This window comes from Toxorhynchites rutilus, chromosome 3, assembly GCF_029784135.1.
Source record: "Toxorhynchites rutilus septentrionalis strain SRP chromosome 3, ASM2978413v1, whole genome shotgun sequence".
NCBI lineage: Eukaryota > Metazoa > Arthropoda > Insecta > Diptera > Culicidae > Toxorhynchites > Toxorhynchites rutilus.
The window spans coordinates 253,253,087-253,272,068 of record NC_073746.1 but is presented as its reverse complement, the minus strand read 5'-3'; the positions used below and the strand labels follow the sequence as shown (position 1 = coordinate 253,272,068).

The 18,982-nt window shown below is 41.0% G+C and overlaps 2 protein-coding genes across 2 annotated transcripts; one reads left to right on the top strand and one right to left on the bottom strand.

Moving 5' to 3' along the window:
• Window positions 1-2,087: 2,087 nt before the first annotated feature.
• On the top strand, window positions 2,088-3,677 carry LOC129776454 (mediator of RNA polymerase II transcription subunit 21). The gene is made up of 2 exons (XM_055782110.1): window positions 2,088-2,538; window positions 3,021-3,677. The coding sequence occupies exons 1-2, from the start codon at window positions 2,497-2,499 to the stop codon at window positions 3,402-3,404; spliced, it is 426 nt and encodes a 141-aa protein (XP_055638085.1). The 5' UTR covers window positions 2,088-2,496; the 3' UTR covers window positions 3,405-3,677.
• On the bottom strand, window positions 3,526-18,387 carry LOC129776453 (histone-lysine N-methyltransferase SETD1). Its single transcript, XM_055782109.1, has 4 exons — window positions 17,631-18,387; window positions 16,878-17,163; window positions 11,640-16,815; window positions 3,526-4,490 (listed from the first exon to the last, which is right to left on the bottom strand). The coding sequence occupies exons 2-4, from the start codon at window positions 17,159-17,161 to the stop codon at window positions 4,317-4,319; spliced, it is 5,634 nt and encodes a 1,877-aa protein (XP_055638084.1). The 5' UTR covers window positions 17,162-17,163; window positions 17,631-18,387; the 3' UTR covers window positions 3,526-4,316.
• Between the last annotated feature and the right edge of the window lie 595 nt (window positions 18,388-18,982).

Here is an 18,982-nt window from a genome sequence, read left to right as displayed (position 1 = left end):
GTTATGATTGATCAACGAAATACCTCATAGTATGCAGTCAGAGCGGGCCATGTACGATTTACCATGGCGAAATGGCTCTATATCATGTGTAGACAGTGTGGATCATGTGACAATCATTTGTATATTGAATTTAAACAATATCCAAACGCCGAATTCAAACCAATAAAACATTTTCTTCAAGCTAAAAGGTACCTTGTCGAAATTTGCTTGAATCCGTTAATATGAAATGTGCACATTCTGAGTATATTAAAAAATAAACTTGGTCCACTCCGACTGAACGGATCAGTGAAAACTGCTTATCTTCAGTGTGAATGATCGCAAAATGTACTATTTCAGAGTGCGATTTAGGCTGTAGCGATGACAATGAATTCAAATTTGACGATTCTATTGACGAATACTGTCTAGGATGATTGAAAATGGGATGTTTATGCTTAATGTTTTCCGTGCAATCATACGAGGGTCACTATTTATATTTCGGGAATTGGCAACACTGATGTCATGTGAGTCCATCTGACGGTTCCATCGTAAAATTTGACATTTTTGACGATATACGTACTCAGAACATTTTGTCATACGGACGCTATTTGTTTATTTTATATTTAGTTGAAAGTTTGGTCTCGGCAAAAAAATGGAACTGAATTGTGAACATTTTCGTGCGATGATTTTTTACGACTTTCGACGTGGATTATCACAACAAGAGTGCGTCAATCAACTTAATTTGACTTTTGGCGATGAAGCTCCATCAAAAACCACTGTGTATCGCTGGTATAGTGAATTCAATCGTGGTCATAGATCGCTGTCCGACGAGTTTCGTGAAGGTCGTCGTGTAGGTCGAAGCTGTTCAGTCATAGTGAACCAACTCTTAAAAAAAGCTTCATTTAATTCAGTCAGAGTGGACCATGTACGCATAGGCAGAAAAATAACTGCCTTTTTTGGCATGATACTTGATGTTTTTTTACAACTACCATACGTCAAAATATTGCCAGAGAGTAGCTAACATTTCTAAGAACAATATTGAACGAAAAAAAATGAATGTTTTGAAAATTGCTGAGCATTAAACTTTATGTTTTTCACGAAATCATAAAAATGTCACATGGTCCGGTCTGACTTAACACCGACCATGTAACCAGAGCATGCAAACAACATTCAAAAATAATTTTCATTCCATGTTTTGAAAATTTACACCTGTTATCAAGCTAACATGATGCTAATCTGAAAGATGGTTCATTTACTCCAGTCTGTATTATGTATCAACGAATGAAACAACGGTTCATGAAGTGAAAACTGCTTCAGTAAATTCCACTCTACCGTTACATCGTTCATAAATAAAATCCTGTAGACGGCCACACTGTATTTTCGATGTCTCGAACAAGGTGCGTATATGTATACAGTAATCCACATTTGATGCGACATTTTGCTAATTGCACAGGCATGTGATGCGACACATTTAACTGGACATATTTATCTCTAATTGAATATTATTGTAAACATCGAGTTCGGGGCCCAAATTATAACCCCACATTGGAAGTCGCCACCACTCTAATCGTCAATGCTCAATTACATGTCGCATTAAATGTAAATTAATGAACATACGTATTATATATATATCCTTAGAGGCGAATGAACTGCAAAGTTTAAATATATATTAACTAGAACTGGTTTATTTCACATTGTTTCCCATTTTTATACACGGCTAGAAACTTTACTTTATCTACCCCTTCCAGCATAGGCGGATTACCTGTATCTCCTTTATTTACCCTGTTTCCTAGTATTGTCCTTGTTCAATGCGTACCCACGTGGAAAGTATGCTCTATATTGCTTCTATTGTTGTTTACCTGGCGGCGGGCTGAATGTAGGGATCTTAACTTATAAATATATATATATATATATATATATATATATATATATATATATATATATATATATATATATATATATACGTACCTTGGTCTCGAATGTCGTAAAAGGGAATACGGATTGAGATTCCCATTTTAATATATGTACCTTGAAATAAATTCATCGATATCGGCGACCCCTTTCTCCGACAGAAACAAAGTCCGACACTGGGCTGACATTTGGAAAAATTTAGCATTCATTTTAGTCATATTTCCACGCTCGCGTGTAAAAGTAAGGTGTCTTTTTGCGGTTTTGTCGTGGAAATATTGCCGGTTGTTCGATTATCGAACTTTCTGAACGCCTGAGAAGACATGAATCGTCCTTAGAGTAGTTGTACACCAGGGCTTGACTTACGGACACTAATCTAGTTCGATTAAACCATCCCGAGGGACTCCGTTCTTCTTTCTCTTCTCAATTTCGCCTGTGATTAGTTCCGGAAGTGTCAGAGTGTCGAGCAGTAGCTGAGGTCAGCCGCTGCACAGTGGCACCCTTTAAGCTCTTTAGTTTTTTTCTGTTTTTATTTTTCTTTTTTGTGTTGAAATTTTAATTTCTGCCAAAATTGACGAGGAAAAGCTGGATTATTCAATCGTCTTCGAAGCGATGGCTGACAGACTAACCCAGCTTCAGGACACGGTGAATCAGGTTGGTGCTATTCTGGTGGTAATTGTTGATATAAATACTATGTACGTGACGGTAGATATCAAAACAATCAAACTGGATGTGTCGATGTTCTGATGTGTCCGTGTCATTTAAATCGTGAAGTGTCAAGTTACAGAGATCATTGACCCATCTTCGTACCCTTATGCACTTTGCAATTAGTGCACTGGTAAAAGAAATAACCACCTTAAAGTAGAAAAGATGGGGAAAATGACGTGAACGAGAACCCCAATACCTCCGATCCAGCAAGAAACAAGCAAGTGCAATTTTTTGCTTGAAATTCAACTATCATTCATATCTTGAAATTCATTCATATCTTCTGGTTTGATTGATATCATTCAAAGAAATTATATCAAATTGTGGGCCGCCGTTCATATTTTGTAATATATTTATATTATCAGTAAAATAATATAGTATAATATAATCACCCATTGTTTTACAACTGATAGTTTGTTTTACCATTACAGCAAGCGGAACACTTCTGTAACAGCATCGGTATACTGCAGCAGTGCTCAGTGCCGAGCAAATTTCCCGGCTTTGAACGAGCCGGCTCCCAGACTCCACAGCAAAACCAGCAGGAAGATTATGCACAATTGTTTTCCACCTTGATCACACGATGTGCCAAGGACATCGATACACTCATCGAATCTCTACCCAGCGAAGAAAGTTCCATCGAGCTGCAAGTGCAGGCATTGAAGCGGCTAGAAATTGAAAATCAGGAATCGGCTGAGAAATTAGAAGAGGTCGTGCGAAAAGGCGAAATGTTGCTCGAAAAAATTCAGGCCGCCCTCAGCGATATTGCCCAATCTCAGCTGGACATGCAGTATTCCTCATCGCCCAAGAAGCAATGATCGGCCAGCCATAGCAAATTAAATAGTTCAATCAAAAAAGGGACGATTTCTTTCCACCTATCTCAATCTCTCTCGCTGTCGAGAAAGACACAAACGCCGCAAAGAAGAACGACAAAATGAATTCGTTATTTTCAGTTTTTTGTTTGTATCTTTACGTTCTTATGTATCAATTAAACTAGTGATAATATTTACATTTGATGAACACTTAAGAAGTAACACTTAACGATAAGTTAATAATAAAAGCAAGATAGAAAAAACATCGAATTGCTTTCCTCTTTCTATTATGCACAGAAAGAAATGAAATAACTGGCGATCCTGAAATGTATTGTTCGTCATACCATCACAAGGAAATATGAAACTAATGAATAAATATATAATATTCATTAATCTACACTTTCCTTCCATCTTCTAAACACTAGTTTACCTTGAGTAATCATATTACACATCAACTTTGCACTCAATGGTGCAATTAAACAAAAAGAAACTCGCAGTGTTTGAGAAATTACGTGTTTCACACCAAACCAAACTACAATCCAATTCAAGACGTTGAAAAAGAGTACGAACAAATCAGTTGTGTATGACATTTTCCGGGATGGTTCTATCAGAGTAGTTGTTTTTCAATAACAGTGATTTATTCTTCCTTCTTGTTGCCTTACTTCATCGTCTTTTCATTTCGTTCCTGTTCAAGAATAGGATCCTTTAGAAACTAGTCCATGGTTATTCCCAGGAAATGTGAAATAATCGACGCCCAGTATAAGATAAGTTCTTACTGCTCTAACCTTCTCAAACTAAAAAAAAACCTTCTTAATTTCATTTTAGACACTTATTCAGCGTGTCAAGCTGTCATGAGTACAGCATGAGGTGAACCGTGTTATACAAACACCCAGAAAATAGTCTTACCAAAAACACCCACTAATTGAGCGTTCCTCGACAACCGGTCGCTCCACACAGGCAGGGAATCTTCTCGTCCTCCAGCGGGAACTTGTAGTCATAGGTAATCTCCTCATTCACCCCGATGGGCTGCTTCGAGTATATTACGATCTTCTTTTCCGACTCGATCGTGATGACCTTTGCATAGCAATTCGGCTGAAAAAGAAAACGGTACATGTTAGAAATTACTGCATGGATGTGTGAGGAGAGGTATGTGAGTAATTCCATCGCAAATCAACGAAACGAGATCAAATCCTTGCCAGTTTCACTCAATAACATCCCTTACATAAACATGCACAGCAAATATTTTCGTAAATACCCCCGCAGTTTGCAGACTTTCGATCGTCTGATGGTCTGGCTGGCTTCTTAATCAGTACGGAGAGTTATGCATATGTGCACATTACACCGATTCAGTATCGACCGATGAAAAAGTTTGACAGGCTTCCCGATTGCTTTCAATCAAACCCTGGCTCGGTGTGCGCACTAGCAATCAAAACTAACTAAACTATCGGTCGATAAAAAGTCTGCAGTCATGGGTCCCTTTAAGGGTGGCAAATCAGGAAACACGTAACGTTTTTCTGAAATAAATCTAACATTAATAACTATCTTTGCCGCGCAAGTATTTTGATGACTTTCATAACAAACATCGACAATTCTCTATGTTTTATATTACGATTCCCTAATCCGTAAATGGTTTAAAAATCATTCCCATTTTCCCGTATTTTTTCTGTGCATTTAAGTGCTTACCTATCCGTGCTGTCAACAACGAGCGACTAATGCATCAGCGAGGAACTGTAGTAAACATTCGCTAACTGGGCGAAAAGGGAAGACCAGTTATTGACATTCGCATTTTAACTGGTCCGGCGTGTTAAACGTCAAATAAAATTGAGGGGAACTTCAATGAATTGTTTGATTCGTGTTGATCATGAAATTGGATGAACAAAAGGATTCCAAAGGAAGATTCGCATTGAGTGCGACAACAGGTATGAAATATAATTTGAAGAAATGATTTTACTGTAATTTAATCAATGTTTTTGTCATGCGAAAATAATGTCAATTTTCATAACATTCCAAATTACATTCGAATGCCCCTCACAGCAAATCTTCCATTTGAAAATAGCGTTAATTGTTTACGAAATTCGGCTTTTTAACTGGTCCAAGGACGGCCCTAAATGACCGGAAATGTAGTTGAGTGGAGTTAGACAAAGAAAATGTTAGAGACGAAAAGCATATTAGAGCAAAACGACGGTAGCACATATACAAATGAAAACGGAAACGGATGCAACATCAACGTTCAACGGTCTTAGATCAACGTTCAACGCTAATGCTCAATGTACAATGCTCAACGCTCAATGTAAAAACGTTCAACGCTCCATGCTAGACGCAAAACACTAAACGCTAAACGCCAAACACTCAACGCTTAACACTTAACGCTCAACGTTGAATGATCATCACTCAACGCTCAACGCTAAACGGTAAACGTTCAACACGCAACGCTAAACGCTCAACACGCAAACACCAAAGTCCACGAACAGATGCACACACAAACACAAATACCTGCTTTAACACGTTCAGTTCATCTAAAGCGTCTAATACCATAATCAAATGCATTCCCCCGACAGTGAACGCCGCTCTATGAGCCAGGCTTGTGCGAACCTTTGATGACAAGCGTGAACGAGTTGAATAATTACGAAGCAAAAACAATTGGTCAGTTTAGGACCTTCTTTTTTAGGTCGGTTCCGGATCACCCGCTTTCACAAATAACGGTATGCCGTGTACTACAGGCAATATGTAAGTTCAATTTATATAGCTTTTTTATGAACAGACCATAATAAATCGAAATTATCTAGTTTTGCTATTTTTCGCCATCTAAAAGAACATTTGACTCATTTTCCGTACAGGACAAAAATATATTTTTTTCCGTTTTGATACAATGAAGGGAGCAGCAAAAATGTCACTATGCAAGCAAATTTTCAGCGTTGTTGCACCTTTCATTTGACACTACTAAAAATTCGGTAGCAGGACCACCAGTCGGCTTAGTACCACCCTCCTCATATAAATAAGCCATTCGGTATTTCAAATCGCAGCATTAACGATTCATCCAGACGAGAGCGGCAGTGAGTCATTTCAAATATCCTTTCTCAATGCCGAGAGGTTAGGGGCGAATAAACTGAGAAGTTCACGTAATCACCAACACCATTAGTGTTGGGAAAACGCAATTTGTTGTTTTTCTGGCTACAAGCGTAACCATGCAAATTTCCAATGAAATAATCTGTCTAGTTGAAGGATGTTATCGGTAAAAAGAGATCCTAGGAGATTTTGCGGATTAAAACATATTTTTTTTCCATTTGGAAAACGCATACGTCTATTTATTCGGACAATCAATCGTTTCAATGAACATTCGTTCGCATAGCCACGTTGCTTCATCTGTAGCGTTAGTATTTCTGACAATAGTCAAAACGTCTCCGTCGGTAGTTTCAGTTGTTATCAGATAAAATCAAAAAGGTTTGGAAGAAATTTAGTGAAATGTCTGGAAAAAGTGCTCTGGTTTTGTTGCGAGTCTATGATAATACTTTTTTCCTGAATACTCTGAGATATGTTAAAAACAGCTGGTTCGTGTTTTTCAAATTAATTGAATTTGTAATGGCAATCTGCAATGTTGGTAATTTTAGCAACATGGTAAATCATATCGATCAATCGCATAAAGATAGCGGAGTGACTTACACCATCGGTATGAGTAAATCCTGAGTATGTAGAATAATTCGATGTCGAATCCGAGGAGTGATAATGCTAAGAACCAATATTATTTTGATTTTAGTACTGATCTGATTGTTTCATTATCTACTTGAAGATTCAAATGCAGAAATTTAGGTAATTATAACATTAAAAAACACAAACACTTCTCCTTGTTCATCGCAGTGCAGTTTACAGAAAATAGTAATTATATAAGCATAAGTGTTTCATTGGTTTCTTATATTCATCTGTTAGGAAACACTAAGTAATAAGACACTATCGTAACAGGCATGTTTGGACTCTACAAAAAATGTGATTCAAATGTAGATTTAGCTTATACACTGGAGAAAAACTTTAGTAAATGCAGCTACCAAATCTTTAGTAGTCGAAACATTTGTAAAATGTACAAATTTTTTGTAAATATTACAAAAACTTTGTTAAACTGATGTCAGATGCAATGTACACCCCTACCAATGATTCGTACATTTTACTTCATAGCATGTGTAACCTTGAGTATTTTTATTTCTGGCAACTGTGTGTATGAAACTGTCATTTCTCTAATGGAAGCGAAGCGATACGGAGGTAAACATTTGGTTGTATTATGATTCCTTTTACGTAAATATTTTCCTTTTTCAGCTTAAATTCTTAGAAATCCATAGCAACGGTTTCACGCAGCCGTAAGTGTTTAGATACATCAGAGGCCAAAAACGGCGGATGTCGCCGTGCACAATTGATTGATGATCCGATTATTGTTTGATTTTTCCCCTTATTCTATTATCCACAGATCGAAACCAACAGCATCAATGGATCGCCTCTCGACCCATTTGTTGTTCCAGGAAACGATGGATATCAGTTGGGCCAATCGTGCCGTCAGCAGCGAGGAAACCAGCAACAACCGTTTTACACAGAGCAATCAACAGCTACCGATTCGGACAACATCGACTCGGATGGAAACAGCAGCAACAGCTCAGATTGTCGGTGTTATTCCATATACTGACTGCAGCAAAAACTCCACTAGCTGATGAACGATATGCTATGGCGAAAGTATCACAATTTCAAGCACATCGTCACGACAACATTAATTCTACAGGGGTTCTAAGCTAACATGTGGCTGAGTGGAGAATTTCTTATCAAATTTAAAGAACATGTACTACCAATTTTGATCCACAATGATCAGTAGTCCGCATGTGACTGAACTGAATGATTTTTTCACTATGCAGCTTCCATTGGGATTTCCAGTAAAAATAGGTAAATGCTCAATTATTTTTAAAATATTTGGCACTATGTTATGCAATTCGTTTTATTTTATAGAAATACCGTTGTTCCATGTGTTGAACGCGGTTATCATATTTGGCAACGTATTCGAATAAGAGACACCCGTGACCAGTGTGAGCCACATTAAAGAAAGCGAAGAGCGTACGGCATTATATTTACGTAATATTTACCAAAAAAAATGGTCATATATACAAAATTTTCCTCTCAGTGTAGCACATAATACTTATAATTGTTGATTTTCGAACGATGTATGAAAGCTGTATGGAACTACGTCTGTTATGCGGACAAACAGTGATTTTTCGGAAACTGTTATTCTAAATTGCTCAAATGTTTTCGAACAAAAAATGTTTGTTTGCATGTTGAGCAAACGTATTACATTGCGTAGAATGCGAAACAGCGAAAAAGTCGATTTTTCATTTTGTCGCTTACGTCCCCTATACAAACGGTGACCGGAATAAATCGCCACAGTAAACAACTGCAACAGAAACAACCGCTTAGAAAAAGTGTAGTAGGCTAGAAATATTTGGCGCGGGAAAAACATCATGTGCCTCACATTTCTATTATAAATTTATTCTCTTGTTCTCGTTTTTCGAAATTTATTCTGAGGACAATGTAATGGGGACGAAGTCCCCATTTGGCGAGGATAAGGAATCGAGGCGGCCCATGCCGCCAAGATGACGCAATCCGAGTCCACCGCCGACCCGCCGTCGGAAGCGGCGGTGTCTCGCACGCAAACCTGGGATCCACTGATTGCCCGGTTAGTTTGAAACATAGGATACGATCCTTTAGCAATGTCCGACCGAGCTCTAGCGAGCGTCGGACGGTATACGTCTGCCCGGGGCGTTACGTTTGCCTGGGGCGATACGTTTGCCCGGTTAATTCTTGTTTTGAAATACAATACCGCGCCACAATATTTATAGCCTACTACACATTTTATAAGCGGTGGTTTCTGTTGCAGTCGTTTTCTGTGGCGATTTATTCCGGGAACCATACAAACATGGGCAGTTCAAGTTCCATGGAAACAAAGCATTTTGTTTTGTTGTAACCTTCGTTTTACATTATACAAAGTAAATAAAGACAAATCAAAACAAATATTTCTTATTCAAGGTGACTTCCTTAGACCTCATTTACAGATGTTTTGGCTGACTTTCGACGAGGTTTCGGAATTGACATAGGTCCAAATCGCCTCAAGCCTGTTTTGTATACCTTGTTGTTGAGGATAGGATTGAGGATTGTTTGCATATTATTCCGTGTTCACCGTGAAGTGACGTTCGTAATCAGGCCCATTAGGCGTTAATGGAAAAGTCCCTCTCAAACTCCGCAAACTTATCACCCGGTTGAAATCCCATCCAAAAATTTATTCAGTGGTTTTTCAAATCATTGTGAGCAACATTTATTGCCTTTGTTGCTTGCAACAAGTTTAGAATATTGTTTCAGTGAGAAGTCTGCTCGAACTCAACTGATACGCCATAATCCGTCCATATATTCTAAAGGTCTATATTGGTTGTTTTCCAGCCAATTTTTGATCGGAATCAATGATGGCATGTTCGAGGCCATACTTTGGGTCCCAAACTCGAAAGTGTATTCTTTATCAGATTAGAAGGCACGAAGCCAGTTTCAAAATGTTAAAATTCTAATGAAAATGTTTATATCATGTTATTGAATTACTTTACACATATATTTCTGACTTTCATTTGACAATTTGTGTATACATTTCCGATATGTTTACTGAAACTCTTCATTATAATATAAAAATGACTTCAGACACGATTATCGTATGGAATTTCTTCAACACCTGCAAAAAAAGTGTTTTTCATTTACTAGAATACTAATTTGATGAGAAGTTGATTTTGCTCAATTTTTTTTTAAAGCGTATTTATTCCTCCTGAAAATCAATTATTATTCGGAATAATTGAAATTGTAAAAAAATTATGTACAGTAGTCAAAAAATTCAAAAGTTTTTTTTCCTGATTGGTGACGAAGTTCCCTGACATTGTTTAAATTCATTGGCATTCCTCGATTTTCAAGGGTTTTCCAGGTAATCGACACCCTGAGAAGGTACAATAAACTAGAATTTAAGAAAAAATATTAGCAAAAATGGTGTTTACGACGAAGAGCGTAGCGAGAAAGGTGGTTCGACCAAGTGGAGCAGAACCTGGTGAGCACGGGGTGGAGAGAGATAGTCCCGAACCGAGTTAATTGGACAAATATTTCAAATCAGACCATGTTGCAAAGACGTTTTCGATAAAAAAAACCTTGAAGATTCAGAGCTGCTCCAGCTGATGAAGACTGAGACTGAAGCAGGTGACGAAACATGGATTTTCTATTATTCATAAATGCCGGAAATTATCTTCAGCATCGACCGCGATACAAAGACGTTTCGGAAAGGAGAAAGTGCTCTGTGTTTGATTAAATTAAAAGGGCCTTGTTATATATAAACTTCTTAACATTATACTCGCGCGAAAAATCGTAGTTTGTGTACTCTGAGCTGTGCACGTCTCTGTGGTTTTGCTATTGTGTATTTTAGGCGTTCTTGGTATTTATTCAAAGAAAAAGATATAATTGAGTGAAAAAACGTCAGAAAATATTTTTTCTTTGACTTCATTCAGTTTTAATAGTAGTTTAATTCAGCCACCTCATTGATGCTTGGTCTGTCAGACCTATGCCCGAGTGTAGGAAGATTAAAGGTGATCAATGCTTCCGATCAAATAATATATAATAGAACCTCGTTTATCCTCGAAATAGTCGGGCCAGGTCATCGCATATAACGAAAATCGCAGATAACGCAATATGGGACTAAACATGAGGTACAAAAACGAAAAAAAATGTTTCATCAATACATAAATTATTGAACTATTAATCTGTAAGGTCTTGTATATCAGTGATCAGATAATGTGAAGGCGATGACCAAAGCAAAAAAGCAAGACTCTACCACTCACTGACAAATTTCGGGAAGGTTCATAGAATTACTAAGGAACTCACTTTCGCGGATAATCGAAGTTTGACTGTATCTCAAACCATCGATCAATTTGTGATCTATGAGAAGCCATTTTGTTACATAATAATGCATCGGCACACACCTCACAAATTGCTAAGAAAAGTTTAAAATTATTTTATTAATTAATTAAATTGCTGCGGATTAGCATTCGCTGGATACAAAACAATATCAACAATCCATCGTGACTATTCTCCCCATAAATATACATATATACATATTTGAAAAAGTGGAAATCTGGAAATCGTCGATTTGCTTTGGGTTGGAATCCTCCACCGAAAAAAAATCATAAGTCTACTTACGTTACAGCTGTGATTGATAAAACGCGCCAAATTGCCACACTTGGTTGCATCGATAATCGTCTCCATATCGATCCGGAAGAGATACGAACTGCCGATACCAATGGCTTCGTACTTTGTTTCCCTCAGATCAGCCACCGAGGGGCGAACCATCTGCCCAACGTACTCGATGACCATCTCATCGGCCGCAATCGGTTCCATCGCAAAGAGTCCCCAGTCGTGGATGGCCGATTTCGCAAATTTCAGCTGCTTCTTGCGGAACTTCAACTGGTTAAACTTGAGCAACTCGGACTCAGTGCTGGCACCAAACGCTGTCAACAGTCGACGCTGGTTGGAGCGAGCCTCTCGTGACAGGCCCTGCATTTTTGCAACGGCTTTGGCCGTTTCGATTTTGTTCAAGTGGTTCGCCGCTGCCGTGCCCTTCAAATGGTGGTATTTGTATTTTGCCTTTTCTCTGGGGTCTATCTTGTAGAAGCCCTGAGTTCGAGCCGACCCGGTCGAGTGTTGTTTGATGTCGGACACTGATTCTTTGTCTTTTTTACGCTTTTTCGCGGGCGGTGGAATATAGCTTCGTTCCGTTGTGCAGTGATCAACCCAATGAGTAGCGTTCAGCCAATAATTGTTCGCATCATCACTGAGGAGCAATGCATAGCTCTGTCTGATGTAGTGGACATCTTCGGCGTCGATTCCGCGCGTAAGGAAATCGTACAGAACGCCCATTTCGGAACGAATCTCGCGTTCCCGGTATTTAGCAACAGGTACAAATTGTGTTGATTGATTGTAAGGAGCGAGCGCTTGAGCACCAGCAGCACTGGCATAGCCTCGTTGTGCAATTGCTATTTTCTCCTGCTTCTCCGTGCGTTTCTTGTGTTTCGCCTTTGCAGCATTGGTCTCCTTCTTTGGACGGCCGACCGGGCGTGAGGATGGAGCTGCAGTAGCTGAACCAGGAACAATGGCTTTCAACTCTGCAGCAGCGTCAGGGGTGACATGCTGCACATGCTCCACTGAGATGGCCGCAACTGCTTGTCCTGGTGTTCCCGGAAGTACACCAGCGTTATCGTTGTTTGTGTAGCCATGGTCGTGCGCAAGCACATCGGACGAGGGTGCATATTTGTTCGCAGATTTAGCGACCGGCGCTGAGTAATCTGACTGGGGATGTGGCGATGAGGATGAAGGCGACGCTGAGGGTGGTAATGAATAGCAGTGATCAAGTGCCACCTGACTAATCTGACTCGAACCACCATCCGAAGAGGTGGGAGACGCTTTCGCGGCTCGTCTCGCCTCCTCGTCGGCAGAGAAGAAATCGTCTGCCGTCGAAGTGGTCCGTGGAGCAGTACCAAGTGGTTCAAAAGGCGGAGGAAGATTTGCTACTGATGGTGTAATTACAGGTGCGGGTGCTGGGGGCTGTTGCACTGGAATAGGAGATACTTCTGGTACAGAAAGCACACTATGAGATACTCCGTTGGTATCTTTTGCTTTTCGGCCTCCTTTCGCTTTCGGTTTAGTGACTTTTTCCGCTTTTTTCTTTTTCCCAGCTGCTGCTGCTGGTGCTGCACTACTCGTAGGCATGGAGGCAGCCATAGGATCTTTGCAGGTATCGAGAAGCCCTGCACCAGGTGTTGGAGGTGGTTGGGTGGTTATTGGAGTGACGGGATCGCCCGGACTTGGAGCCTTATCCAGTATTGATACCGAAGAATTCTTCTTGTTGTTTCTCGCTCCTTTAACGGGCGATTTCGGAACCGGAGGAGCCGATTCGGCCGCAGCCTTTAGTTGTTCGCTTTCAAGAGCTAATCTCGCTTGCTCTTCCTGGAATTCTCGTTCGATTTGCTCCAGATATTCGGCCTTCCTTCTTCGTTTTTCCTGATACTCACGCTCCTCCTCCGAGTCACTGTAGATTCGGTCAAGATCGTAGCGGGATTTTTTCGGAGATTCTCGGCCAGGTGTTCTCGGAGGCTCCTCGGGAGGAGAGCTCTCATCAACGTCCGGCGATAGATCTTCGTGTAGTTCGTCCAGCGGAAGCATCGAAACTTTCTCCGGTAACGCAGCAGGTGGAGTTGGTTTTTCTTCACTTGTGCCGCTACTATGCGGCAGAATCGATGGGCTGTCCGGACTTTTGCTGCGAACTTTCTCGGTCGAAACGGAAGGTAAAATTTCTTTGCGGGGAGGTTTGGATGGTTCATCTGAATCCGAATCGGAGTATATCTTCGCCTTGCTACGAGAGCCAACACTGCTGGATGGTAGCGAGAATTTGTTTCCCGACTGTTCCAGCAACTCATCTTCACTGTCCGAGTCGGAATAGATGCGTTTCTCGCGCTTTTCACGAGAGGAAGATTGTTGTGGTTGCTTCCGGTTGTTGTTGAATGGAATTTCCGCGTTAGAAATCGAACCAGAATCTGTGCTTTCCTCTGACTCACTGGCACTGGCACTCTCCTCTTCACTGGACGACGTGAAGAACGACGACACACTGGGTTTTCGTTTCTCTGTGCGTTGAATAGCGGAAGAGGAGGGTATCCTCGAGATAGTAGCGCTCCCTGGAGACACCAAATTTGAGGGTGCTTTAGACTTTGTCGGCGTTGTATTCTGACAGTCTTGTTCTTTCTCCGAGTCAGATCCGTGTACCATGTCCTCTTGATCGCTCCGCCTCGAATCTTCGTCCTGTGGAACAGGGCTCGGTTCCTTCCGTATTCTCCGAAAGCTAGGCATCTTGGGAATGGTGGCTCGTAGTCCAAGCCCCATGTAGCTGCTGTTACTGTCCAGATTATCGTACGTTTGATTGAGCAGCTGGTTGATATCCGGTGCCTTGTCAATCACTTTCTTACCAACTAGAGGGGTGATATCGCTCAGAACACTCTTATCCTTGCCCTTGCTTTTCAACTCTTCCTCGTCCCACCACGCTTCGTAATTCTTGTAGGCGGTGTTTTCTATCATTTTCTTGTTGAAATCTTTCTTCAGAATTTGCTTCAATTCAGCCGTTACACGTTCGATGACAGCTGTTATGGCATCGTCGTAGCGATTGTTTTTTTGGAGATGCTGCCGGCCGCGATCTCTTCCCGAGCTTCCCGTATATGTCGACCGGTGTCGATCTTCGCTGCCGTAGGGATCTTTCTTGTTCGGAGAGTAATACGGCTGGGAAGATGCTGGGAACTGGTACGGATACGCTCCGGTAAAACCTGGAACATACTGATGCACATAACTGTTTTGATAGTAGCCCGATTGATACTGTTGATACGAACTTTGGGAGTATGTTTGTGAATAATAGTATGAAGGGTCAGTACCGGGGGGTGCCGGGGGATATCCCATGACGGGTCCAATACCGGGTGGATAAACATAAGCAACCTGATCAGTTGGTTCGGGAGGAGGCGGAGCTTCAGGGGCAGGATCTGCCGGAAGTGGGGGTGGCTTGAGATCATCGTTCTTATCATCATTCGAGGATAGACTTGATAGCGACATTTGATCGTTATCGCGTTTGATAATATCTTCCATGTAGGGTTTGTTCACAGGTGAACTTTCTTTAGCGAGAATTTCATCGTCACTAGACGATATGTCACTTGCTCCTTCCTCCTTTGGGGGTTCTATTTTGGATTCATTTTTAAGTTGAACTTCCGGAAGTGGAGAGCTAGCAGACGACTCTTCTTTGATTTCCTCCTTGATTGGCACGTCTTGAGCTTGGTTCACTGAGTTGGTAGTTGCTTCTTTCTTTTCTTCCTCTTCGCCATCACTCAATTGCAGGAAAGGAGCGGCGCCAAACGTTTTATCCTTGAACATAAGCGCTATTCTAGTGTCTAAATCTAAAGCGGAGCCGCTATTCTCATCCTCGACGTTGAGATCACTCTTTGGCTCAGGAAGAACAGGAGGCGTCATTGGTGGCTTTGGTTGTACCATTCCATCAGCGTCATCATCCCACATTTCTGAATCGTCTAAAACGGACTTGGGCTTACTGGCGGTGGGAGGCGGAGGAGGTGCTTTTGGCTTTTCATCAGGAGGCGGCGGTGGTGCCCACGATGTGGTTGCGGTTTCGGTGGCCGCATAGTTTCCCACGGATGCTGAAGGTGGCGGAGGTGGATAACCATAATGACCATAATCAGACGATGAGTATCCATAGTATTCGTACTGTGAGAACCGATTGCTTCCAGAATAATTTGCCTCAGTAGAATAGCTGCCAGACTCAACATGCCAATAACCTCCGGATTTGCTTTTCCGCCGGTTATCACGATCCCGCCCGAACCGTTCATGATCTCGATCCCAGTGTCTATCTCGATCTCTTTCTCTGTCACGATCACGTTCCTTCTCGCGATCACGATCTCTCTCTCGATCTCGTTCACGCTCGCCTCTATCCCATTTCTGTTCTCGATCCCTTTCTCTACCACGCTCCCAGTCCCTGCTGTCCCTGTCTCGATCCCGATCCCGCTCACGTTTGCCACTTTTGTGATGATGGTGGTGCTTACGGTCTTTTTCTCGATCTCGGTCGTAGTATTTATCCTTGTTTCTCCCGTCGTCGTCCTTCTCGTCATAATGGCTTACACTTTTCCTCGCCGATGAATATTTTTCTTTGTTGTAGAAGCTGGAGTCCTGGCTGTTCCCAGCACTTCCCGAGTAATCGTCCGCATCCCATGAGTCGTTTTCCGGTACATTTTTAATCGATGATGGTTTTGCAACTTTAACCACGTCGTCACTATCCCAATTGTCTTCGTCATTTAATAATTCGGTAACACCACCACCACGCCCGTAGTGGCTAGCGGAGGACATATGTGATGGTTTTGCAGGACCCAACTGACTTGTGGCAACTGCTGGAAGTGGTGGCATCGCATCGTGTGCATGTGACGGCGGTTGTGGTGGTTGTACGGCATTTCGTTTAGGTTTTTCCGACGTTCTATCCTCTAATATTCGCTTACATTCTTCGCCGAACGAATCTTTGAAGACGTTGAGTACTTTACCCATTACTGAGGTTCCATTAAGCTTTTCCACGCAAAGTCGCGCTGAGCGGACATTCTCGAATACGATCCGTGCCAGGCCCAGATGTTTGTTCGTCACTGGGTGGTAATAGATGTACAATTCGGTATAGGTGCCACACTTCGCGAGCATGTCCGCCAAAAAAGGCTTATCGATGTTGTCATTCAAGTTAGTGATAGTAATTTCTATAGCCGGAGGTTCACCAATGTAGTTCTGATCGATTTTGAATCTAAACAGCGATTGAGAAGAAACATTACACTAAATGCTGGAAACAATAAATTATAGCCATACCTCGGAACAGTTAGATCACATACTTCCGAACGTGCCCTAATCCTGGCCAGTGGATTCCGCGGATCCCTAGGTATTACCGGAGGATAGGTTGGATCACCGGGGACGATCCCATCGTAGCGGTAGATTTTTGGAACTCCTTTATGTAGGAACGGGTCTGCTATCAGTTTGTAATTTCGGGGTGCTTTCTGTTGATTAGTTATTGTTGCGCCGCCGCCAATGCTACCGCCACCGGATGACGACGACGAAGATGAGCTGGAGGATTTGCCATCAGTTGTTCCGTTCATCGCTACCCGTGAAATAGAGCATATTGCAATGAATCAGCTGATATATTAGAACATTAATTCAACGAACAACCTAGGATACAGCTCAACAGGAGAAATTAAGACTGAATATATGGAACAGGAATTTAATTGTCGCACGCATAAGTTATTAGGAAAATATATAATAGAAAACAAAATTTCTAAAGGAAGCAGTAATTAAATTTACTTCAGTTTAGATTCAACAAATGCATTTATATAATCGATGAATTAATAAATATTTAGTGAGACATTAATGCAAAACAAAATTAAACGATAAACATAATATCCGAAATATGCTGCGATGCAAAAATAAACATCTCAGAAAAATAACCTCAAAAAGTTTTTCTCTTTGACAAGAATGTCAAATTACTCATTGACGAACGAAAGCAAAATAACAAAAACATTATTCAATATTTATTACATGAGAGAATTATTATTCCGATTAAAATATTACCTCAAAGGGAACTGATCTCGCTGTCTTGTTGTACGCAAACTGGGAACAATCCTTGCATAGCCAGTTCCACCAAAATGTAGGATCCCCGTTCAGACGACGGCAAACATCTTCAAACCCGTGTGTAAGCAGCAGCGAAAAATAAATCGTCTTTTCTCCTCCGAGCACCGACAAAATCCGGTCTTCGCTAGGTTCAAATACACCGGCGTGTGCCCGGGAACAACTTCCCGATAAATTTCTCCACTTTGGTATTACTTTTATCCCTGAATTTTATGATGTAAAATTCAGCAAATTCGATGGAAAAAATCTCGTCTCCGTTTTTTGTACAATCTGTGTGCGCCTGTGTGAGTGCAATCTACTCGTAGCAACGCGCGAGCAAACTCCTGTTACTTCATGCTGAAGGCATCGTTCACTGACTGACTGACAGTTCGCGTTGATGTTTCTCTCGTATGATTTTGCGTCAAACGAAGTCATGTATATTTTTCATATCGGGAGTTCCCTCGCCCTCACTCTACCCTACCCCACAACCGATCCAGCCATTCTCTCAGACATTACGATTTTCCACGCGATTTGCGAAATCGAAGCCCACCAAAGTTTCTTTCCAGTCTTGTTCGGTTAATGATAATCCACTTTCCCCAAACGATTGAGGCAGTCTGGCTTTCGGGGATGCAGAATCGACGGGTCTTTCCAATACTACCTTGTGCCATCATCATATTACTACAAATTTGCTAGGATTGCGCTGCTAATTCCGTATACTTCTCTGCAGTTCGATGGATGCTATTTGCTGTGCATAAATTTTCGATAGGGCGACCCCACTGCTATTTATATGGCTTTCACAATGCACTGATAGAAAATATTACAGACTGGTGTACAATTGTAAGCTATTCATGTTATATGCTTTCAAAATATTAAATTTTCTTTTTATTAACATATATCGTACCGAGCTGTAATTTTTTGACGTAGAACTACGTCTTTCATTAAGGGTGCCAAATCAGAAAACAGGTCACGTTTTTATGAAATAAAGTTAACGTTAATAACTATTTTTACCGTGAACGGATTTTGGCGATTTACATACTAAACGAATCGGAAATTCCGTAAGATTTGTTTAATATGTTATACATTAGAATCCCCTGGTTTGTAAATGGTTAAAATTCATAAAAACTTTAACGTTTCCATTTTCCCATACATTTCTTCTCCATTTGTGTGCTTTCCCCAACAGAGCTTTCAATAACGAGCACGTATCGACGACCAACGGAGGGGAAATCGTAGGATTTAATGTCTCCGTGAACAAAGGAAAAGTAGAAGAATTAAGGGGAATACTTGCCTAGAGTATAAACAGTGGATCTCGGTGAGGC

Excerpts from the sequence above, each read along its gene's own strand:
- LOC129776453 (XM_055782109.1), bottom strand. The coding sequence starts at position 17,161 with ATGAACGGAACAACTGATGGCAAATCCTCCAGCTCATCTTCGTCGTCG. Across the intron at positions 16,816-16,877 it reads TGTGATCTAACTGTTCCGAG|ATTCAAAATCGATCAGAACT; the intron begins GTATGGCTATAA and ends ATCGCTGTTTAG. Across the intron at positions 4,491-11,639 it reads TTATCAATCACAGCTGTAAC|CCGAATTGCTATGCAAAGGT; the intron begins GTAAGTAGACTT and ends TTTCTTTTTCAG.
- LOC129776454 (XM_055782110.1), top strand. The coding sequence starts at position 2,497 with ATGGCTGACAGACTAACCCAGCTTCAGGACACGGTGAATCAG. Across the intron at positions 2,539-3,020 it reads TTCAGGACACGGTGAATCAG|CAAGCGGAACACTTCTGTAA; the intron begins GTTGGTGCTATT and ends TTACCATTACAG.